Source organism: Myotis lucifugus, unplaced genomic scaffold (genome assembly GCF_000147115.1).
Source record: "Myotis lucifugus unplaced genomic scaffold, Myoluc2.0 scaffold_141, whole genome shotgun sequence".
Taxonomy (NCBI): Eukaryota; Metazoa; Chordata; class Mammalia; order Chiroptera; family Vespertilionidae; genus Myotis; species Myotis lucifugus.
In genome coordinates, this window is record NW_005871189.1 from 493591 (window position 1) to 512152 (window position 18562).

Below are 18562 nucleotides of genomic sequence, written 5' to 3' on the forward strand. Positions count from 1 at the left end.
GGGGATTTGGGGAAAAGGCCCTTAGCCCGGGGGGCCGGGGGGAAAGGGGGCGGAAAACCCCTTTAAAAACCCCCCCCCCCATTCCTTTTACCGGGGCGTCACCGCCGTTACGTCATCCCGGGTGCGTGACGTAATCCTAGGAGCGCCCTCGCGCCCTCGCCTGGGGAGGCTTCCTTCGCGTCCTGCGCGCCGCGGCGCTCAGCGGTTTCTTTCCTTCCGCCGTTTCCATGGCTTCGGGCTCCTGCTCGATGCTCCTCGCGGTCCTAAGCCTGCTCCGCAACAGGGACTCCCTAGCGGAGTTCGAGGAGAAGTTGAAATCCTGGAGGGAGGAGGACGGGGAAGCCCATTCTCCTGTTATTTCCTGCACAACGAACGTCCCTGTCATAAAACTAAGACGTGAACCCCCGAGGCTGCCACCGCCGGGTAGAATTTGACAGGAACATGCGGAGGAACAGCCGGCCTCTCAGAATGATGCGCGTGTCCTCCTCGTGCACGGGTCTGGCCTGTTCAAGTGAATCTAAATGGAAGTCTGAAAGGTGTTCGGCCGGTTGTTTCCCTCGTTGGGGAATGAAATGTTTCCTTTTAGGATATTGTTCGTTTTCCAGGTTCACTCATTTGACAAATGTCGGAGATGGAGCGCTTTCCAAGTGCTAGGGCCGGCCCAAGGCACAGAATATTCTAGCCATCTGAAACATCAAAACTTTGATCATGTTTGTTTTGAAGAAAACCATTCAAAATATGTTAAATACCGTCGTGCTTTTTATAACAGAACATTCCAAGGCATTCTCTGTGCAAACTATACATGAAAACTATTAAGGAAGGAGAGAGGTAAATTCCTTTGGAGAGGCCCAGTGACAGAGCGGAATTAAGGAAACCCAGTTCATTATTAAAAATACATCTATTTTAAAGGAAAAGGGGACTACTCAGGGAGGAAAACACAACTTAAGGAAGGGAGAAATGGTCGTGACAAACATAGTGGAAGTTTACTGTGGCTCCTGATGGTGGGAGTTAATCGCTAAAGGAACCTAAAAGTCAAGACATGAGAAGCCCTGAGTGGACTCTGCACCTTTGTGCGTCCCATGAATGGGGAAGTCACCAATGACCTCACTGTATTCAGGATGAGTCAAGAGGTAGAAAGCTGTCCTACTGACCTCTGAAGCAGGAGGTCTGCATATTGACAGAGTCAACATGAGCCTGGGAGCTGACCCTCACTCCCAAGGTAAGAAGTTTGCGAGGCTGCTTGGTTAATCAGAATACCAATATCCCTCCACATTGAAATATACAAAATACGACCTATCGAATGAGCATGGTATGCTTTGTTAGTATCATTGTACTTTCTTCTCCAAGTAGGAAAGTCGCCTGGAGGAACTAAATTTAAATCAAAAGGTGGCTTGGAAAAGTAGAATAAATGAAGATGATCATAAGGGATAATGTCATCAAGCCGTAGTCTGAAGTGCCCTCTTTATTATCAGGATATACTTCTAAGCAGACTAAAATAGCACCATCAGCCAGTTTGATTTCATCTGAAACAAAACTGGCAGGTTTTTTAATTCTCTAACAGACTTATTTCATTTAAAAAAAATCAGCCTCTGAAAATATTACATCATTAAAACATTGTCTCAAAGGTTAAAAGTTCTAAGATTATTTTTTTAATTTGTTCCATTTTAAATTATAGTCTTCCTTACTAGCAACAATCTGTAAATCTTATCTTACATGGTTATTTCTTCACAGAATGGCTGATATCACCCAGTTAATATTGCTTCTTGTTAGCTTCCATTTATTCAACACTTTCTGAACTTGTCTTCAAAGTTTGGATATATTTTATTTGATTTCCCTAGGCCATTCTAATGCCCCACAGTATCCAGTTGGGAAAATATAAAGAAAGCATAAACTTTGGAGTCCAACGATCAGGATTTTAGTGTCAGCGTGCCACATTTTGGCTATTTAACCTCAAAGCAGGTAAGCTCAAATCACTGTTTTTGTTGTTTTACTCATTTATTTTTAAAATTTATCTTTATTGTTGAAAGTATTACAGATGTCCCCTTTTTTTCACTATTGACCCCTTCTAGCCTTCACCCGCCCCCAGCCCCAGGCCTTCACCACACTATTGTCTGTGTCCATGGGTTATGCATATAAGTTCTTTGGTTAATCTCCTCCCACCCACCCACCTACTCCTGCCTTCCCTCTGAGATTCGGCAGTCTGTTCCATGATTCTATGTCTCTGGATCTATTTTGTTCATCAGTTTACTTTGTTCTTTATATTCCACGTATGAGTCAGATCATGTGATACTTTCTCTGACTTATTTTGCTTAGCATTATACTCTCCAAGTGTTGTTTTAATCTATAAAATGAGAGTGGTAATAATGCCAGGCCAACCTACCTAATTATCATTTTGAGGGTAAAATATTATAGTTTTGCCCTTTATGAAATATAAAGTTACCCTCTCAATCAGAATTCAGACAAGGCTTTTCTCTGCTCCATGACGTCTGGGAGCTCATGTGGAGGGGTGAGCCTGGGGGGTGTCTCAATGGGTTGGGATGGCAATTATCTGGAGACATATTTCCTCACAGGTTTGGTGGTTGAAACTGGGGCAGTCAGCCAGAATACCTAAGCATACTCTCTTCATGTGGCTTGAGCTTCCTCATGGCCTGTTTGCCTCAGGGTAGTCAGACTTCTTGCAAGGTGGCCAAAGGGCTCCAAATGCTAGTGTTCCTGTAAGCAAGGTGAAAGCTGTAATGCATTGTATGACCTAGCCTCCAAAGTTACACAGCATCACTTCTGCTGCATTTTATTGGATACAGGTAAGTTACAAAGTCCAGCAAAAATTGAAGGAGAGAGGATTTAGATCCTATCTCTCAATGGAAGAAGTGTCAAAGAATTTACACGTATGTTTAATTTACAGACAGATCGTGTTTACAGTAATGTACTGGCTACTCTGTAGAAATGGCTGCTTATGTCACCTTCTCCAGAAGGGATTCTATATTCAAATTCTCCCTCTTTTATTACTGGAAATCACCAAGACATCCTAGTATGCTAATGAAGAAGCCCTTACCTTCTTTCATTAGCTTCTGAAACCCCACTGCATGCAGAAATAAATGCAGGTCCTTCACCATTGGACATACCCTAACTGTTTCCTCTTTGGCACTTCCACCAAAATCACAATGCTGCCACAGGCACGGTTGAGGTGCTGCAACCCTCTACACAAAGAAATGGCACTGTGTTCTTGGTGCCCAGCCAGTTTGTGTTCTGACCAGAAAGAAAGCACACCTCCCTTTGTGTTGTAGTATGTCATATGGGCACCAACACAGTATTATCTTGCATTCGAAAGTCTTAACATGCATTTTAGTCACCGTTCTTTTAGGTCTTGCTCACAATCCCCTTTACCCCAAGGCATTCATGTATTCACAGGAAGCTGGAAAACAAATCTAGGTGAGAAGCACTGTTTAGAACATTGCTCCAGCTGATGACTGAGATACTAAGAAGTCTTGCTGATATGTCTGACCCTCTCTTCCCTGGAGATGAGTTTATTTCCAATTGGCGGGCATTTCTATCTTCAATCTGCATTCTAATAGACACTGAATAGTTCTACCCGTCAGCCAGACCTACCCAGTTCCAACCACATTCAATGATGTATAGCTAATAACAGCTTAATATTTTATGTATGAATCAAGGTCATCACTTCAAATACCACATCCTGTATTATTTAATAAATGGCTACTCTCAGAAGCTATTTAGGTGTGAATAGAAAATTGAATCATGAAGTTGATTCAGCACAACCTTCCTACTGAGAGGCATAGGAATTTCCTCTGTGGAATTCCAGACTCCATCTTAATTCTTTAGTGATGGGGACTTCACTAATACTGTACATTGAAGGATAATTATTTTTTCTGAAGTTGAATTGAAATCCTCTTCTTATGATACCCATATTCTGATGTGAGTTTTGCCTTCTAGAGGAACACAGGATGAGCTTATTCTATGAAATTGCTTTCAAACATTTGAAGGAAGTTCTGTTTCCTTTAGTTCTCTCTTCAAAGCGTTTTCTCTTATTCCTGTGTACTCTTTTCAGTGTTCTTAAAATGTGGTCCCATAAATTGAACACTATTCCAGATCTGGTCCAACAGAGAATAGAATCTCTTATTGCTATAACCTAGGAACCGTGCTTTTGTTAATATAATAAAAAACCATATAAGCAACTCCACCTGATTATTGGCACATATGAAACCTATAGTTGACAAAAACCATTGTGGTTTTTAAAAATAAAATCCTGTTACACCAAGTCTAGATTTTTAGTCTTTTTAGCATTGTTGTCATCTTCTCTACTGAACTCACATTTCCCATACTTTTTAATTCTTAAAGAAAGACCTCGCTTTTAGTTTCATGAAATGTGTTAGATATATTTCTAACATTTACCAAAAGATATTTATATCAGTATGTCATTTCATTTTATAACATCTTGTTTCTACTACCCTGGGATGTGTTAAGATATAGAATTCTTTGAAATAGTCTTTGTGGATTTAGTAATTTGGGATGTTAATTTTTTTTTACGTTTGCTTATATTGCAAGGTATAGTAGACTACATACCGTATGCTACCATCTTGTATTAAACTAGGGGAAACTAGTACCTGATAAAGGATGGGTCAGAATGTGGTGGAGGATATCAGGTGGGAGGGAGACTTTTCTGAGTATATCTTTTAATATAGTTTACTCTAGGAGACATGTAGTAAGTGAAAAAAGTAAAATCTAACAAAATGAACTTAATTGTATACCAAATTGATAACATAACTACACAGAGAAAATAATTCAAGTAGCTTTTGTATGTAGTTTTCTGACTACAGAGTATCATAGATTCACTGTGTCGAATTAGCTAAACTGGAATTGTTTCCCAAAATCCTCTTCCATAATAGAAGACCTGCTTACCTAGTCCTTAAATATATCCCCAGAGAGGGTCCAGAGCAAAGTCTTTTCACCACAGCTATAAGAAATGTGCTTGTGAGGGTAACTCTTAGAACAACAACTCTCCTCTGTAAGCCAGAAATGACAATAACTATTACCATTTTTATGGGATACACACTTAAGGGCGAGGCTTCTCCTGCAGGACCCCTATCACTGGAGTTGTGATGACAGCCTGAGGTAGTGAGAGTCTGACTTGTATTGCAGTCTCTTGTATTCTGGCTCCACCTCACAGGTTGCACGTTATCCCTGTTTACACCACGTCACCTCTACCTTTTCTTCCTATCTGCCTTGAGGATTTTAGATTCCGGCAGCAGATACCTGGCTTTTACATAGACTGTTTAAAAAGCTCCACATTGCCTGATTGGTGTGGCTCAGTGGTTGAGCGTTGACCCATGAATCAAGAGGTCACTGGTTTGATTCCTGGTCAAGGCAGATGCGTAGGTTGCAGACTCGATCCCCAGTGGTGGTGGTGGTGGGGGGAGGGCAGCCAGCTGCTATCTATCCCTCTCCCTTTCTCTCTCTCTAAAATCAATAAAAACATATATTTTTAAAAGGATAATAATTTTTTTAAAGCTCCACATTGCACAAGATCAAATCCCTATAATACATTCCTTACTATTTACATTTCCTGGTGCTTCTGTTTCTGATTAAGTGCTGACCAGAATATATTCTAAGAACAAAATAAACTAGAAACAAATCTTTAACTTTATTTAGAAGGTTTGTTATGGGTAATGATATTGGTTTTGTAATTATGAAACAATTTGTATTTATTGTGGGATAGATCAAATGAGTATGTATATTGATGTTGGGAATCAGGGTTCTTATGTGGAAAAAGTAAAAAACACATATGGGCCCTAGCCAGTTTTGCTCAGTGGATAGAGCGTCGGCCTGTGGACTAAAGGGTCCCAGGTTTGATTCCAGCCAAGGGCACATGCCTGGGTTGCAGGCTCAATCCCCCCGAGTAGGGGATGTGCAGGAGGCAGCCAATCAATGATTCTCTCTCATCATCGATGTTTCTATCTATCTCTATCCTTCCTCTCTGAAATCAATAAAAAATATTTTTAAAAAAGAAACACATATGGAACACAAAAATTGAAGAAGAAACCTGTGACATTGGATTTGAATTGGAAGTAGCAGCATTAATGTGGGATATAAGTGAAAAAATATATATATGTACACTTACATAGACATATATAATTTTTAAAAGAATATATGCTAGTTAATATATAGAGGAGTTATAGAAATATATATAAGTATATATATGTAGCCCTGACTGGTTTGGCTCAGTAGATAGAACGTCGGCCTGCAGACTCAAGGGTCCCAGGTTCAATTCCAGTCAAGGGCATGTACCTTGGCTGCGGGCACATCCCCAGTGGGGGGTGTGCAGGAGACGGCTGATCGATGTTTCTCTCTCATCGATGTTTCTGACTCTCTGTCCCTCTCCCTTCCTCTCTGTAAAAAATCAATAAAATATATATAAAAAAGTATATATATGTATATATACTACATAAGTATAAGTATATGAACCAAATAAGTATATATACATATTTGTATATACACTTATATAGTATATATATTATACATAGTTGTAGATATAGGCTTAGCTCTGCCCACTGGAAGAGGTGCCTAGGATAACAATAAGTATGCCTGACGGCTGAATTTTGATTTTGAAAATGGCATTCTCCATTAAAAGTAACGAGGGCTCCTTTGAGAAATGGCTGATTCCAGATCTGGGGCAGGAAATGTATAAATTGAGCTTGTACCGGATGCCCCTTGGTATACTCAAGAGCAAGGACATGATAGAATTAGAAAAGCATCATTTTGCAACCACCAATAATTATTCCACATCAGGACCATTAATTGTTGCTAAAATGATTATTGAGTAAAAGACCGTTGGTGCACAGGACAGTCATATGCTTTCATAATGCCACCACACATATTTATTAATTATAAATGGGGAAGTATACATTTGCAATGGAGAGATCTGGCAGTCACTAAATTAATCAAACTATTACACTTAGCATCACCAATAAGGTGACAATGTTATGTAAGTCCTGATGGCAGTGCATCATCTATGTGGTATTTGGCCCAAAAAATGTTAAACTTGAATGTAACTGTGACAAAACAATCCAATCTAGAATATGGGACATTTTGTAATACAACCAACACTAACTCAAAAAACGAAATGTCAAGGGCAGAAAGTCAAGGGAGCTATTCTAGACTAAAAAAAAATTAAAGAGACCTAACAATTAAATTCAATTACCCTGAATCCTGGATAAGAAAATAAAGTATAAGAGACATTTTTGGAACAGTTGAAGAAGTTTAAGTATGGGCTGTATATTAAATGATAATGGTGAATTAATTCATGTTAATTAATTTAATATCTTTGTTTTCATAAGATGAATGGTGAAGTGTTTAGGGCTGAAATGTTATCAGGTCTCCAACTTACTTTAAATAGTCAGAAAAAATGGAGATAGAAAAATGAAAAGGTGACAAAATAATAATTTGGGAAATCTGGATGAAGGCCTCATCTAGAAGTAGTGTGCTTGTAATACTGTTCTTTTAACTTTTCTGTACATTTGAGATTTTAAAAAAATGTTGAAAGAAATTTTTCTTTTATTATGTAAAAACTAGAGGCCCGGTGCATGGATTCATGCACTGATGGGGTCCCTCACCCTGGCCTGTGGGGATTGGACCGAAACCGGCTCTTCAACATCCCCCGAGGGGTCTCAGATTGCGAGAGGGTGGTTCTCGGTGACACACCCCGGAATCGGGCTCCTTCTTCTCTGGCTCTGGGTGCGTCACCCAAGAACCAAGAACTGTAGCTGCCAAGTCACTGCAGCTCAGCAACTCCTGTGTTGAACATCTGCCCCCTGGTGGTCATTGCATGTCATAGCTACTAGTTGAACGGTCACTTAGGCTTTTATATATATACTAGAGGCCCGGTGCACAAAAATTTGTGCACTTGGGGAGGGAGGGGTCCCTCAGCCCGGCCTGTGCCCTCTCGCTGTCTGGGACCCCTCAGGGGATGACCCCCTGCTGGCTTAGGCCCGCTCCCCAGGGGATTGGGCCTAAGATGGCAATCAGACATCCCTCTGGCAGCCCGGCAGCCCTCAGGGGATGTCCACTTGCCAGTGGGGAGCAGGCCTAAACTGCAGTCAGACATACTTAACGCTGCTGAGGAGGCAGGAGAGGCTCCCACCACCACCGCTGTACTGGCAGCCGTCAGCCTGGCTTGTGGCTGAGTAGAGCTCCTCCCATGTGAGAGCTCACTGACCACCAGAGGGCAGCTCCTGCATTGAGCATCTGCGCCCTGGTGGTCAGTGTGTGTCATAGTGACCAGTCATTCCCAGTCCTTCTGCTGTTAGGGTCAGTTTGCATATTACCCTTTTACTATATAGGATAGAGGCCTGGTGCATGGGTGGGGGCCGGCTGGTTTGCCCTGAATGGTGTCCCGGATCAGGGTGGGGTTCCCGCTTGGGTGCCTGGCCAGCCTGGATGAGGGGATGATGGCTGTTTGCAGCTGGTCACACCCCCTTCAGGGTGGGGGTCCCCACTGGGGTGCCTGGCCAGTCTGGGTGAGGGGCTGAGGGCCGTTTTCAGGCTGGCGGGCGACTGAAGCTCCCAACCTCTCCTTTTTTCTTTTTCTTTTTTAATTCTGGGATTTATTTACCTTTTATGGCTGTCACTGGAGCTGAGAGCCGGCTTTAGCTCTGAGGCTCGGCTCCAGCTCTGAGACCTCGGCTGCTGAAAGCAGGTATCTTGGTTTGTTTGGCTTCTATAATTGAAACACTGTTGCAGCTCCAGGTCTGAGGCCTGGCTGGCTGAAAGCAGGTTTCTGGGGTTTGTTTAGCTTCTATAATTGCAACATTGTTTCTTAGAGTGCAGCTCAGAGGCTGGCAGCGGCAGGCGGGGAACCTTGGATTCCTCCATCACTAGAGCAAGCAAGCCTTCTGTTCACTTCAGCTGCCTGGCTGCCAGCCGCCATCTTGGTTGGCAGTTAATTTGCATATCGCCCTGATTAGCCAATGGGAAGCGTGTTGGAGGTATGGTTAATTACCATGTTTGTCTATTATTAGCTAGGATAGATAGATAGATAGATAGATAGATAATACATACTTATGGTAATAAAGCATCATGATAAGTTTTCAAATGAATGTTTTTTTTAGGCAATTAAAAACTTGTTAGGCATCTATTTACTATTAATATAGCATTAATTTTTACCTTCTTATTTTATCTGCTTAGTATCTATTTATTGGAATGAAACTTTTGCATCATGATTTATAAATAACAAGAGCCCATGAGCCCTGGCCCTTGTTGCTTATTGGTGAGAGCATTGGCCTGCACACTGAAAGGTCTTGGGTTCGATTTCCGATCACAGGCATGTTCCTAGATTGCAGGTTCTCTTCCTGTACCCAGTTGGGGTGTGTGCAGGAGGCAACCAGTGGAGGTGTCTCTCTCACATCAATGTTTCTCTTTCTCTTTTTCTTTCCCTCCTCCCTCCTCCCTCCCTTCCTTGGAAAAGTAATGTCCTGGGGTGAGGATTAACAACAACAACAACAAAACACCCATGAGACAAGATTTTTGCTGAGTCTTTCTGGGTTTTTAATAAGACCCTGTTATTTATCTCTATGTATCAATTAGAAATTTTCTCATATCTTAAATTCTTCGTATTATTTAAATATGTATTTTTTATTTTTTTATTATAAACATTTGCAGCAAAATCTTCCTGGTACCTTCTTGTTCTTTAAGATATTTTTATGGTGTCTCATTTTTTACTTCTTCATTTATTCAACAAATATTTATTGCATACTCATTGAGTGCCAGATACTGTGCCAGGCTTTTATGGAATCTGAACAATGACAGTCTTTGTTTGTTTGTTTGTTTGAACACCATTGCTCTGGGAGAGCCTTGTATACAGTATACAAGTCTTTAATAGTAACCCAATTTAACAGACATCAGAACTTCAACTACTTTTTTTGTGTGTTTAATGTTGCTAATGTCTCTTTTCAAATCTGTGTTTTGCTTTTGTCTTTGATTCTTAGGTGTGGAGGCCTTTCTGTGTCCTTGCTTCCTACTTCACAGAGAACATAGAGGCTTTACGATGTGAACTCTATTGCTTCCAGCTCTCCCAAGTACAAACTTTTGTGCGTTTTTATTCATGCTTATTCTCCTTCCTTGCCTCGCAGTATGAAGTGTCACTCCCTTTTTTGCATTTGATGCTGTTGGCTATTTCCTTTTTCTCAAAAATCTCTGTTACCTTAGATTTCATGACTCCCCACACTGTTAATTTTCCTCACAAAACATCAATTCTTTTCTGCTTTCCGTTTTGGGGTCAGCTGTCACCATTTGCAGTTTAACTATTGATATCACTCCAGGTTCCATTCTTTGCCCATTTATTTTCTCACAGAACTTTTACCCTCTTACCCATTCCTTTGGTTTTATTTACAACGAAGACTTCTAAATCTGGGTCACATCTAGATATCACCCTTCACCTGGCATATACCTTCAGTTTCCAACTACCTACTGGATGTCTGCAACTGGGTATGTCATGACACTGCAAATTCCACAAGTCCCAAACTGATCTCTTCCATCACACAGTGTGTGTATTTAGTTCTATGAGATTTTATTACCTGTGTAGGCTTGTGTAACTACCACTAGAGTCAAGATACAGAACAGTTTATCACCATAGGACTCCTTCTTCTGGCCTTTTATATCCATGCCCACCTTTCTCCCCATCCCACTGCTTCTGTCACACCCTCACTCATTCCCTAACATGTGGCAACTTGGCAACTTTTGGCAATTCTCTGTACTTTTGCTATATAACCCAGCAGGCATGGCTTAATGGTTGATCATCAACCTATGAACCAGAAGGTCATGGTTTGATTCCCAGTCAGGGCACATGCCCGGGTTGCAGGGCTTGATCCCCAGTGTGGGGCGTGCAGGAAGCAGCCAATCAATGATTCTCTCTCATCATTGATGTTTCTATCTCTCCCTCCCTTTCCCTTCTTCTCTGCAATCAATGAAAATATATTTTAGCCCTGACCGGTTTGGCTCAGTGGATAGAGTGTCGGCCTGCGGACTGAAGGATCGCAGGTTCGATTCCAGTCAAGGGCATGTACCTTGGTTGCGGGCACATCCCCAGTAGGGAGTGTGCAGGAGGCAGCTGATCGATGTTTCTCTCTCATCGATGTTTCTAACTCTCTATTCCTCTCCCGTCCTCTCTGTAAAAATATCAATAAAATATATTTAAAATATATATATATTTTTTAAAAATAAAAAATGTTATATAAATATATCATGATACCTTTTAGAATTAATTTTTAAAATTTTAAATCGTTTTTAATTTTTCAGTTACAGTTAATATACAATATGATATTAATTTCATGTGCACAACATAGTGATTAGACATTTATGAAACTTATAAAGTGATCACCCCATCTAGTCTGGTACCCATCTGACACCATACATAGTTATTAGAATATTATTGACTATATTCCCTATGCTGTACTTTACATCCCCATGACTATTCTGTAACAAACTTCTTAACCCCTTCACCTTTTCCACCAATCCTCTCACCCCCCCCTCTCATCTGGCAACCATACCATTCTCTGTATCTATGATTCTGTTTCTGTTCTTCTTGTTTGCTTATTTTATGTGGGGTTTTTTTTTTAGATTCAATTGTTGATAGATATGCGTTTATTGCCATTTTATTGTTCATATTTTAAAATTTCCCCTTCTTTTTCTTCATAAAGAAGACCCTTTAACATTTCATGTAATACTGGTTAGGTGGAGAATTCCTTCAGCTTTTTCTTTTCTGGGAAGCTCTTTATCTGTCCTTTGATTTTAAATGATTCTAAACTCAGCTTTGCTGAGTAGGGTAATCTTGGTGTAGGTCTGTGCTTATCATCACTTTAAATATTTCTTGCCAATCCCTTCTGGCCTGCAAAGTTTCTGTTGAGAAATCAACTGACAGTCTTATGTGAGCTCACTTGTAGTTAACTAACTCCTTTTCTCTTGCTGCTTTTAAGACTTTCTCCCTTTAATCTTTTTTTAGTAATTGAATTCAGTTACTTCTGAAGTTTTTCAATAATAGATTGGTAAATACATATTTCTTTACCTTCACATTTTTTTCATATTAGGTGTCCTTCTCTGTGGCAAAATCTGGATTTTTCCCTTTTAAGATTCTTTTGTATATTACTTTGATACTTTTTTAGCTGTGTTTGTGTGTGTGTGTGTGTGTGTGTGTGTGTGTGTTGTTTTTTTGCTCCTGGATCTGAACTTCTGGTTTCAGCATCTACCGTGACCACTTCCCTGCACTTTTATTTTAATGATTCAATATTAGATAATTTAAGCCTAATTTTAATCTAACATTTTTATAAATGTGTTTTCTTTAAATTTCTAGTATATATGTTGATCACAGTTTATATATTTTGTATACTTAATTGACATAATATATTTGAGAGGCAATACCCTAATTATTCGGCCCTTTATTTTATATAAGTGTTAGCTTCTCTCTCACATTATTAGAATTAGCATTTTGTAGGTGGCACTTTTCATATGAGGACTTCTCTTGTATCAGTATAAACATGTCCTCCCTGATTTTGTACAGAACAATCATTTGCTTTCTAGGAAATGTTATTAGTTGCTAAAATAATGAAAGAAGTTAGATGTTAGGAAATTAAGGAGCCAAGAACACTGTTACTTTAATGAGAAGATTGAACATTTTATAATTTTTTTGCATTTCATGTTATTGAATACATTCCAAACATTTATAAGTGCAATGGATTGCTTTAGATACTAGGCCCAATGATTTTTTAAAAATCCTCACCTGAGGATATGTTTTTATTGATTTTAGAGAGGGGGAGTAGGAGAGTGAGGGAGGGAGAGAGAGAGAGAGAGGAAGAGGGGGAGAGAGAGAGAGAGAGAGATGTGAGAAAGAAACATCAATCGGTTGACTCCCATACAAGCCCCAACTGGGGATCAAACCCACAATTTAGGTATGTGCCCTGACCTGGAATCGAACCTGTAACCTTTTAGTGTATGGGACAATGCTCTAACCAACTGAGCCATCAGGCCAGGGTGACCAAATGATTTTGAAACACTGGGGAGAAGATATGGCTAAAGCTGCCATTTAAAAGTTATAAGCATGAGATTGTTGGTGGCAGCTGGACCATAGTGGTAGCAGACAGCCAGGCTGGACTCAACCAGAAGCTGAATTACTGCTACTGGCTTACAGAATATTGAGAAATGCAGAAGCAGTTTTTGAATATATAAATCAAAATGGAAACCCCCAACCCTATGTGGAAGAGTGCTTAGAGAGGTCTCTAGCTAAAAGTGAACAACAAGTAAAGGCAAAATGGACACAATAAAGCAGGGGTCCTCAAACTACGGCCCGAGGGCCACATGCGGCCCGCTGAAAACATTTATCCGGCCCGCCGGGTGTTTTTGCCTCCGCTGCCTGTCCTGCTTAGCAGCCAACTCGTCCCGGGCCCGCAGTGCGCATATATGGAATGTCTGAGGGACAGTGAACTGGCCCCCTGTTGAAAAAGTTTGAGGACCTCTGCAATAAAGAAATTTGAAAGCCTGTTGCTTCAAGAACTGACATGGCTAAGTATTGAAGTATACAAGGTGAGGATCATCCATCTTCTTAACTAACTTATTTTTACTAAGTCTGAAGGTATCTATTTCCTTTGTTGAACTGACAAGCTTGTAACAAGGTGTTTGTGAATATGAACAATATGAACGTTTTCTTAATGTGGAACTGGAACAATGACCTCAAGGCCATTATAATCTTCCTTGTAAGACACTTGTCCTTGTAATTTGACATTGCTGGATGTTGGGAAGGGAAGTTATGGAAGATGTAAAACCAGTTTTTCTATCTCTGTCCCTGAAGACTGATTTTATTGTCAGGTTTTCAGCATACAAGTGATTGCACATTTTTGGATATGATTTATTTAATTATTCTCCATGGGAAAACAGACCATAGGGAAATAGCTTTGGAAATATTAAATATGCTTAGTAAATTAAAGATTTTTAAAAATTACAAGTTATAAAGTTTTCTTTCTAGAATGGAACTAGGTATAAATTAAATACCCAATCCTTTTTTCCTCAAAGATATACTTACATACATACAGTCACCATTAAAATAACCATGGATATTGCCCTGGCCAGTGTTTCTGAGTGGTTAGAGTATCGGTCTGGGCATGGAAGGATCTAGGGTTCAATTCCTAGTTGAGGGCATGTTGTTACCTGGGTTTCAGGTTTGATCCCCGGCCCTGGTCTGTGTGTGTGGGAGGCAACCAATCGATGTGTCTCTCTCATCTCTCTCTCTCTCTCTCTCTCTCTCTCTCTCTCTCTCTCTCTCTCTTCTCCCTTTTTCTCCCCCTCTCCCTCCCTCCTTTCCACTCCCTCTGAGAATCAATGCAAAAAATATCCAAGGGGATGGATTAACAATAAAATACCATCGATATACTTCTTTGTCTTTTTGGATGGAGGTTATAGAAGGCATATAGAAATGTTAGTGTATTCTGCATTGAGATAGATTACACTAAACCACTAATTACTTCCATGGCAAAGGCACACTCTTGTTAGTGGAAAATAGTGTTGAGAGTTGCTTGCAGGAGATGAAGAATGAATGTAGAGGAGAAGCTGATGGGACACTTTGGTGAGAGACTTTGTAAGGTTTGGGTTTAAGTACCTGGGAAGCAAAGTGCCATGGATGTAGGGAGCAGGTCTTTCTCCTCATATCTGCACAGAACCCAGCTCTGTCCTGGCAATGTGCAAACAATGGCTCTGGGATTATCAGGGACTGCCTCCTTGATATGAGCACTGGGGAGCGAGCAACAGGTGCCCTCAACTTTAGTATCAGTGGTTCTCCTTCAGGCAATGTGAAGGGCAGTGGACAATGGCCAGGGGCAGCTGAAGCAGAAGAGGAAGAACTCAGTAGATCCAGGGTGGTAATTGATTTGTGAACACCTGAAAGGTGCAGGGTCAATATTACACCATTCCAGGGACACCATTCCCATTTTACTCAGTGTGAATCTCAGTTATACTTCAGGGAGTGACATTCACCCAGAATACAGTGTCAATTGTACCCCCAGGAATTAGGCAATGTGGCTACCTAGTCCTGGAAAGCATCCCTTTTGGAGATTTCCAAAAATAATTACAACTGTTTTACATGGACTGCTGAGGTTCAAATTATCAAACTGGTAGGGACTAAAGCCATTGTGATTTTGAGTTTTGAGATAATATATCCTCATTTTAGTCAGTTGGTCTGATAACATCTGGGAATCCTGGTTACTTCGTTTTATACCACTTTTGTCAGGAATTTTTATGTTCCCTTATAGCAGAGGCCTAGCTGGAATCTAAACAGTGTTCCTGATACAAGTGTATTATTTACATGAGGGCTTGGAGTGCCTCATAGGTGGGTCAAGGACCAAGAACATGAATACTTTTCCTTTTGTTCAAAGCTTGTTTTATGTTCCGAAATAATATTTTCTTCATTTAAGTTCTGTGTTTTTCTTGTCAAATATATCTCTAAGTAATTTCGATGTTTTTTTCTACTATGAACAGAGTATTTCACCTCATTTCCTTTTCTAAATGCTTATTAAAAGAATAGAGAAAAGCCATTAACTCTTTTTTTAATCTTGTCTTTAGTCATCTTTCTAAATTCTCATGAATTCTAGTAATATTTTTGCCCGCATCTCTTGAGTTTTATCTCCTTTCCCCCTAACATTTAGACAGTTTTTCCTGTCTTACTGAATGTACTAACTGTTCAAGACAATGTTAAATAATAATGCTGATATAGCATTCCTGACCAGTTTTTTATTTAAATGAAATGGTTTTGTTGCCTTGCTATTTAGAATATTTTCTGTTGGTTTTGGTAGTCTATTATATTAAGAGTTTACTTTTATTGTATGTAGAATTTATATTAGGACTGGCTACTGTATTTTAACAAAAATATTTTCAGCACCTATTAATATGATTATATAGTTTTTCTCTTTAAATTTGTTGATATGATAGATTATATTAAACTAAATAAAAACTACTTGATTACATTGTTGGATTAAATGTAATTGTTTGGATTCGTGTGTCTATATTTATAAACTTGGAAATGTATATCCTCATAAGTGAGAATGGCCTATAGTTTCCTGTTTTGTTTTATATTGTCTTTATTAAATTTAGATTTAAAGTAGGTTGACTTCATAAAGTGAATTAGTGGGCTTTCTATTTTTTTATTAATTGCCTGGAGTAGTTTAAAACACACTGAAATTTTATGCTATTTAAAGAATAGATAAAAATTATCTAGGAGTCCATCTGTGTCTGGTGCATTTTGGTTATAGATTAACACTTTATCAATTCCATCTACCGTATTTGTTCTCTTCATGTTTACCATCAGTTTTAGGTCCTTTCTGCTTATATTGGAAATCATCTATTTACCCCAGTTTTCAAAGCTTTTGACAATCCAGGACCCCTCAGGGGATGTTGGATTGCTGGTTTCGGCCCGATCCCCGCAGGCCAGGCTGAGGGACCCCACCCGTCCATGAATCTATGCACCGGGCCTCTAGTATGCATATAAGATCTTTGGTTAATTTTTTCCTGCCCTCTCCCTTCCCCGCATCCCTCTGAGATTCATCAGTCTGTTCCATGTTTCCATGCCTGTGCGTTGAGCATCTGCCCCCAAGTGGTCAGTGCACATCATAGCTACTGGTCAAATGGTTGAACGGTCGAACGGCTGCTTAGGCTTTTATATATATAGATAACAGCACAAGCTGGTAGTCATTAAGGAATCTGGTATTCTTCATTGCTGTAAGCTTATAAGACAGAGGTAAAAACACAAGAAAAAATAACATACACATACAATAAAGCAAAATTATATTTTTTATGTAGAAAGCTCTAATTTTGTAGAGAAGTAACTGAGAGAATAGGACTTCAAATTGATTAAATGTACCTATTAACTTATTGCTGTCACCACCACCAGTTGTTGCTAATTCTGATCTTTTACTTTTCACATTTAATAGTAATTATTATAACTTATTAATAGATAACTATATATCAGGTAGTAAAATAAATTATAATAACCTTATTCAATCTTCCCAACAACACTATAAATATGTATTATAAGCATCTTGCCCAACATCAATTTATTTAATTGGTCAGAATACTTACAATGTTTCTTACGTTAGTGGGAAAAAGTTGGTGTCCCTTTATACTCAAAATCGTTTATTCCTGAAAACTAACTTGATTATGCAATATACCAGTGGGCTTTTCCAGTATCCCTAATGCAGAATAGAGAAAAGTGCATAATCCTTTCTACATAAATACACAAACCTATACTACCTTCTCTACCTTTGATACATCTTCCTTGCCCCTCCCCTTTTTCTCCACCTCCTCATCTTCTTCTCACAACCCCAGAAGCCTTTCTCTCCTCCTTGAAGTCACCTTTTGTTTACCTCGAGAGTTATATATCTTGTTTATCAACATACAAGACACATCTGAGCATATTCAACTATAATGAGCATATTCATCTGAGCATAATTACTACTATGATGAGTGCTCCTGTGGAGCTCAGGGTTTAGGCCTGTTCTCTACATGGATTCCCAGTAAGCTCACCCAACCCCTCAAACTGGTTCCTCTCCCCTTCTAGTTTTATACATCTCAGCAAGTGTAGGAATGTAATTTGGTAATTATACACCCAGTTATTCAAGTTATAAACTTAGAAATTATCCTTGATTTCTCTTTTTTCCCTCTTTACAGCACTCCCAACCATTATCTCTACCTCCAAACCTCTACTCCCAAAACATATCCTGAAGCTATTTCTCCCCTTTGTCACTTCTACCACTTTTTCTAAATGATAATCATCTCTTCCCTAGACACTAATACCATTCTAAACATTCTAACATTCACCCTACTTCCACTCTTGCCACTTTATGCTCCAGAGTTCACCAGGCAGCCAGATGATCTTCTAAAAATCGAAATTATTTCATTTTCCTTTTCAAAACTACCCAATGGCTTCCTAATCTATATATATAAAAGGGTAAGTGTCCATCTGTCTGACCGGTAGCTATGACGTGCACTGACCACCAGGGGGTAGACGCTCAATGCAGGCGCTGCCATGACATACACAGGCCATTTAAAAATAAACGACACCACGGACCTGCACCGACAAACCAACACTCAGCTTCCCCCAAGTGGGACACAGGCCCCGCCACCACCCTGGAGCGACACCCGGCCAAATAACAGCCAACGCTGCCAAGACCCCATGGCACAAAATGCGGCCCAGAGCCCAGCCCAGCCCAGAAACAGTCACTGTGGGCGCTGGGTAATGACATCACGTAGCAACGCCTGGCTTCCTCTCCCTAGCGACTAGCCTCCTTGGAGTTTCTTCAGCCTAGGAACCTGACTTGCTTTATAGCCAAGTGCAAACATTTTACAGTTTAACCAAATGTTTGTGAAGTGTTTTCCCATGCCTCATCTCATTTGATCCTCACAGAAGTCCTGGAGTAGGTAGATAGGAGACTCGGTAGATCCTATTTTCTTTTCATTAGCAAGACACAAATAGCGATATTAAAATATTTCTTCTAATTGATTTCCTTTCAATGTGCAC

The 18562-nt window shown here is 39.9% G+C and overlaps 1 protein-coding gene across 1 annotated transcript in view; it reads right to left on the reverse strand.

The window, feature by feature from the left end:
• Positions 1-10674, reverse strand: part of BRAF (B-Raf proto-oncogene, serine/threonine kinase) — a 146625-nt gene extending 135951 nt beyond the window's left edge. Inside the window, 1 exon segment of the mRNA XM_023758887.1 lies at positions 10587-10674. Coding sequence (XP_023614655.1) covers positions 10587-10674 — 88 coding nt within the window.
• Positions 10675-18562: the final 7888 nt, after the last annotated feature.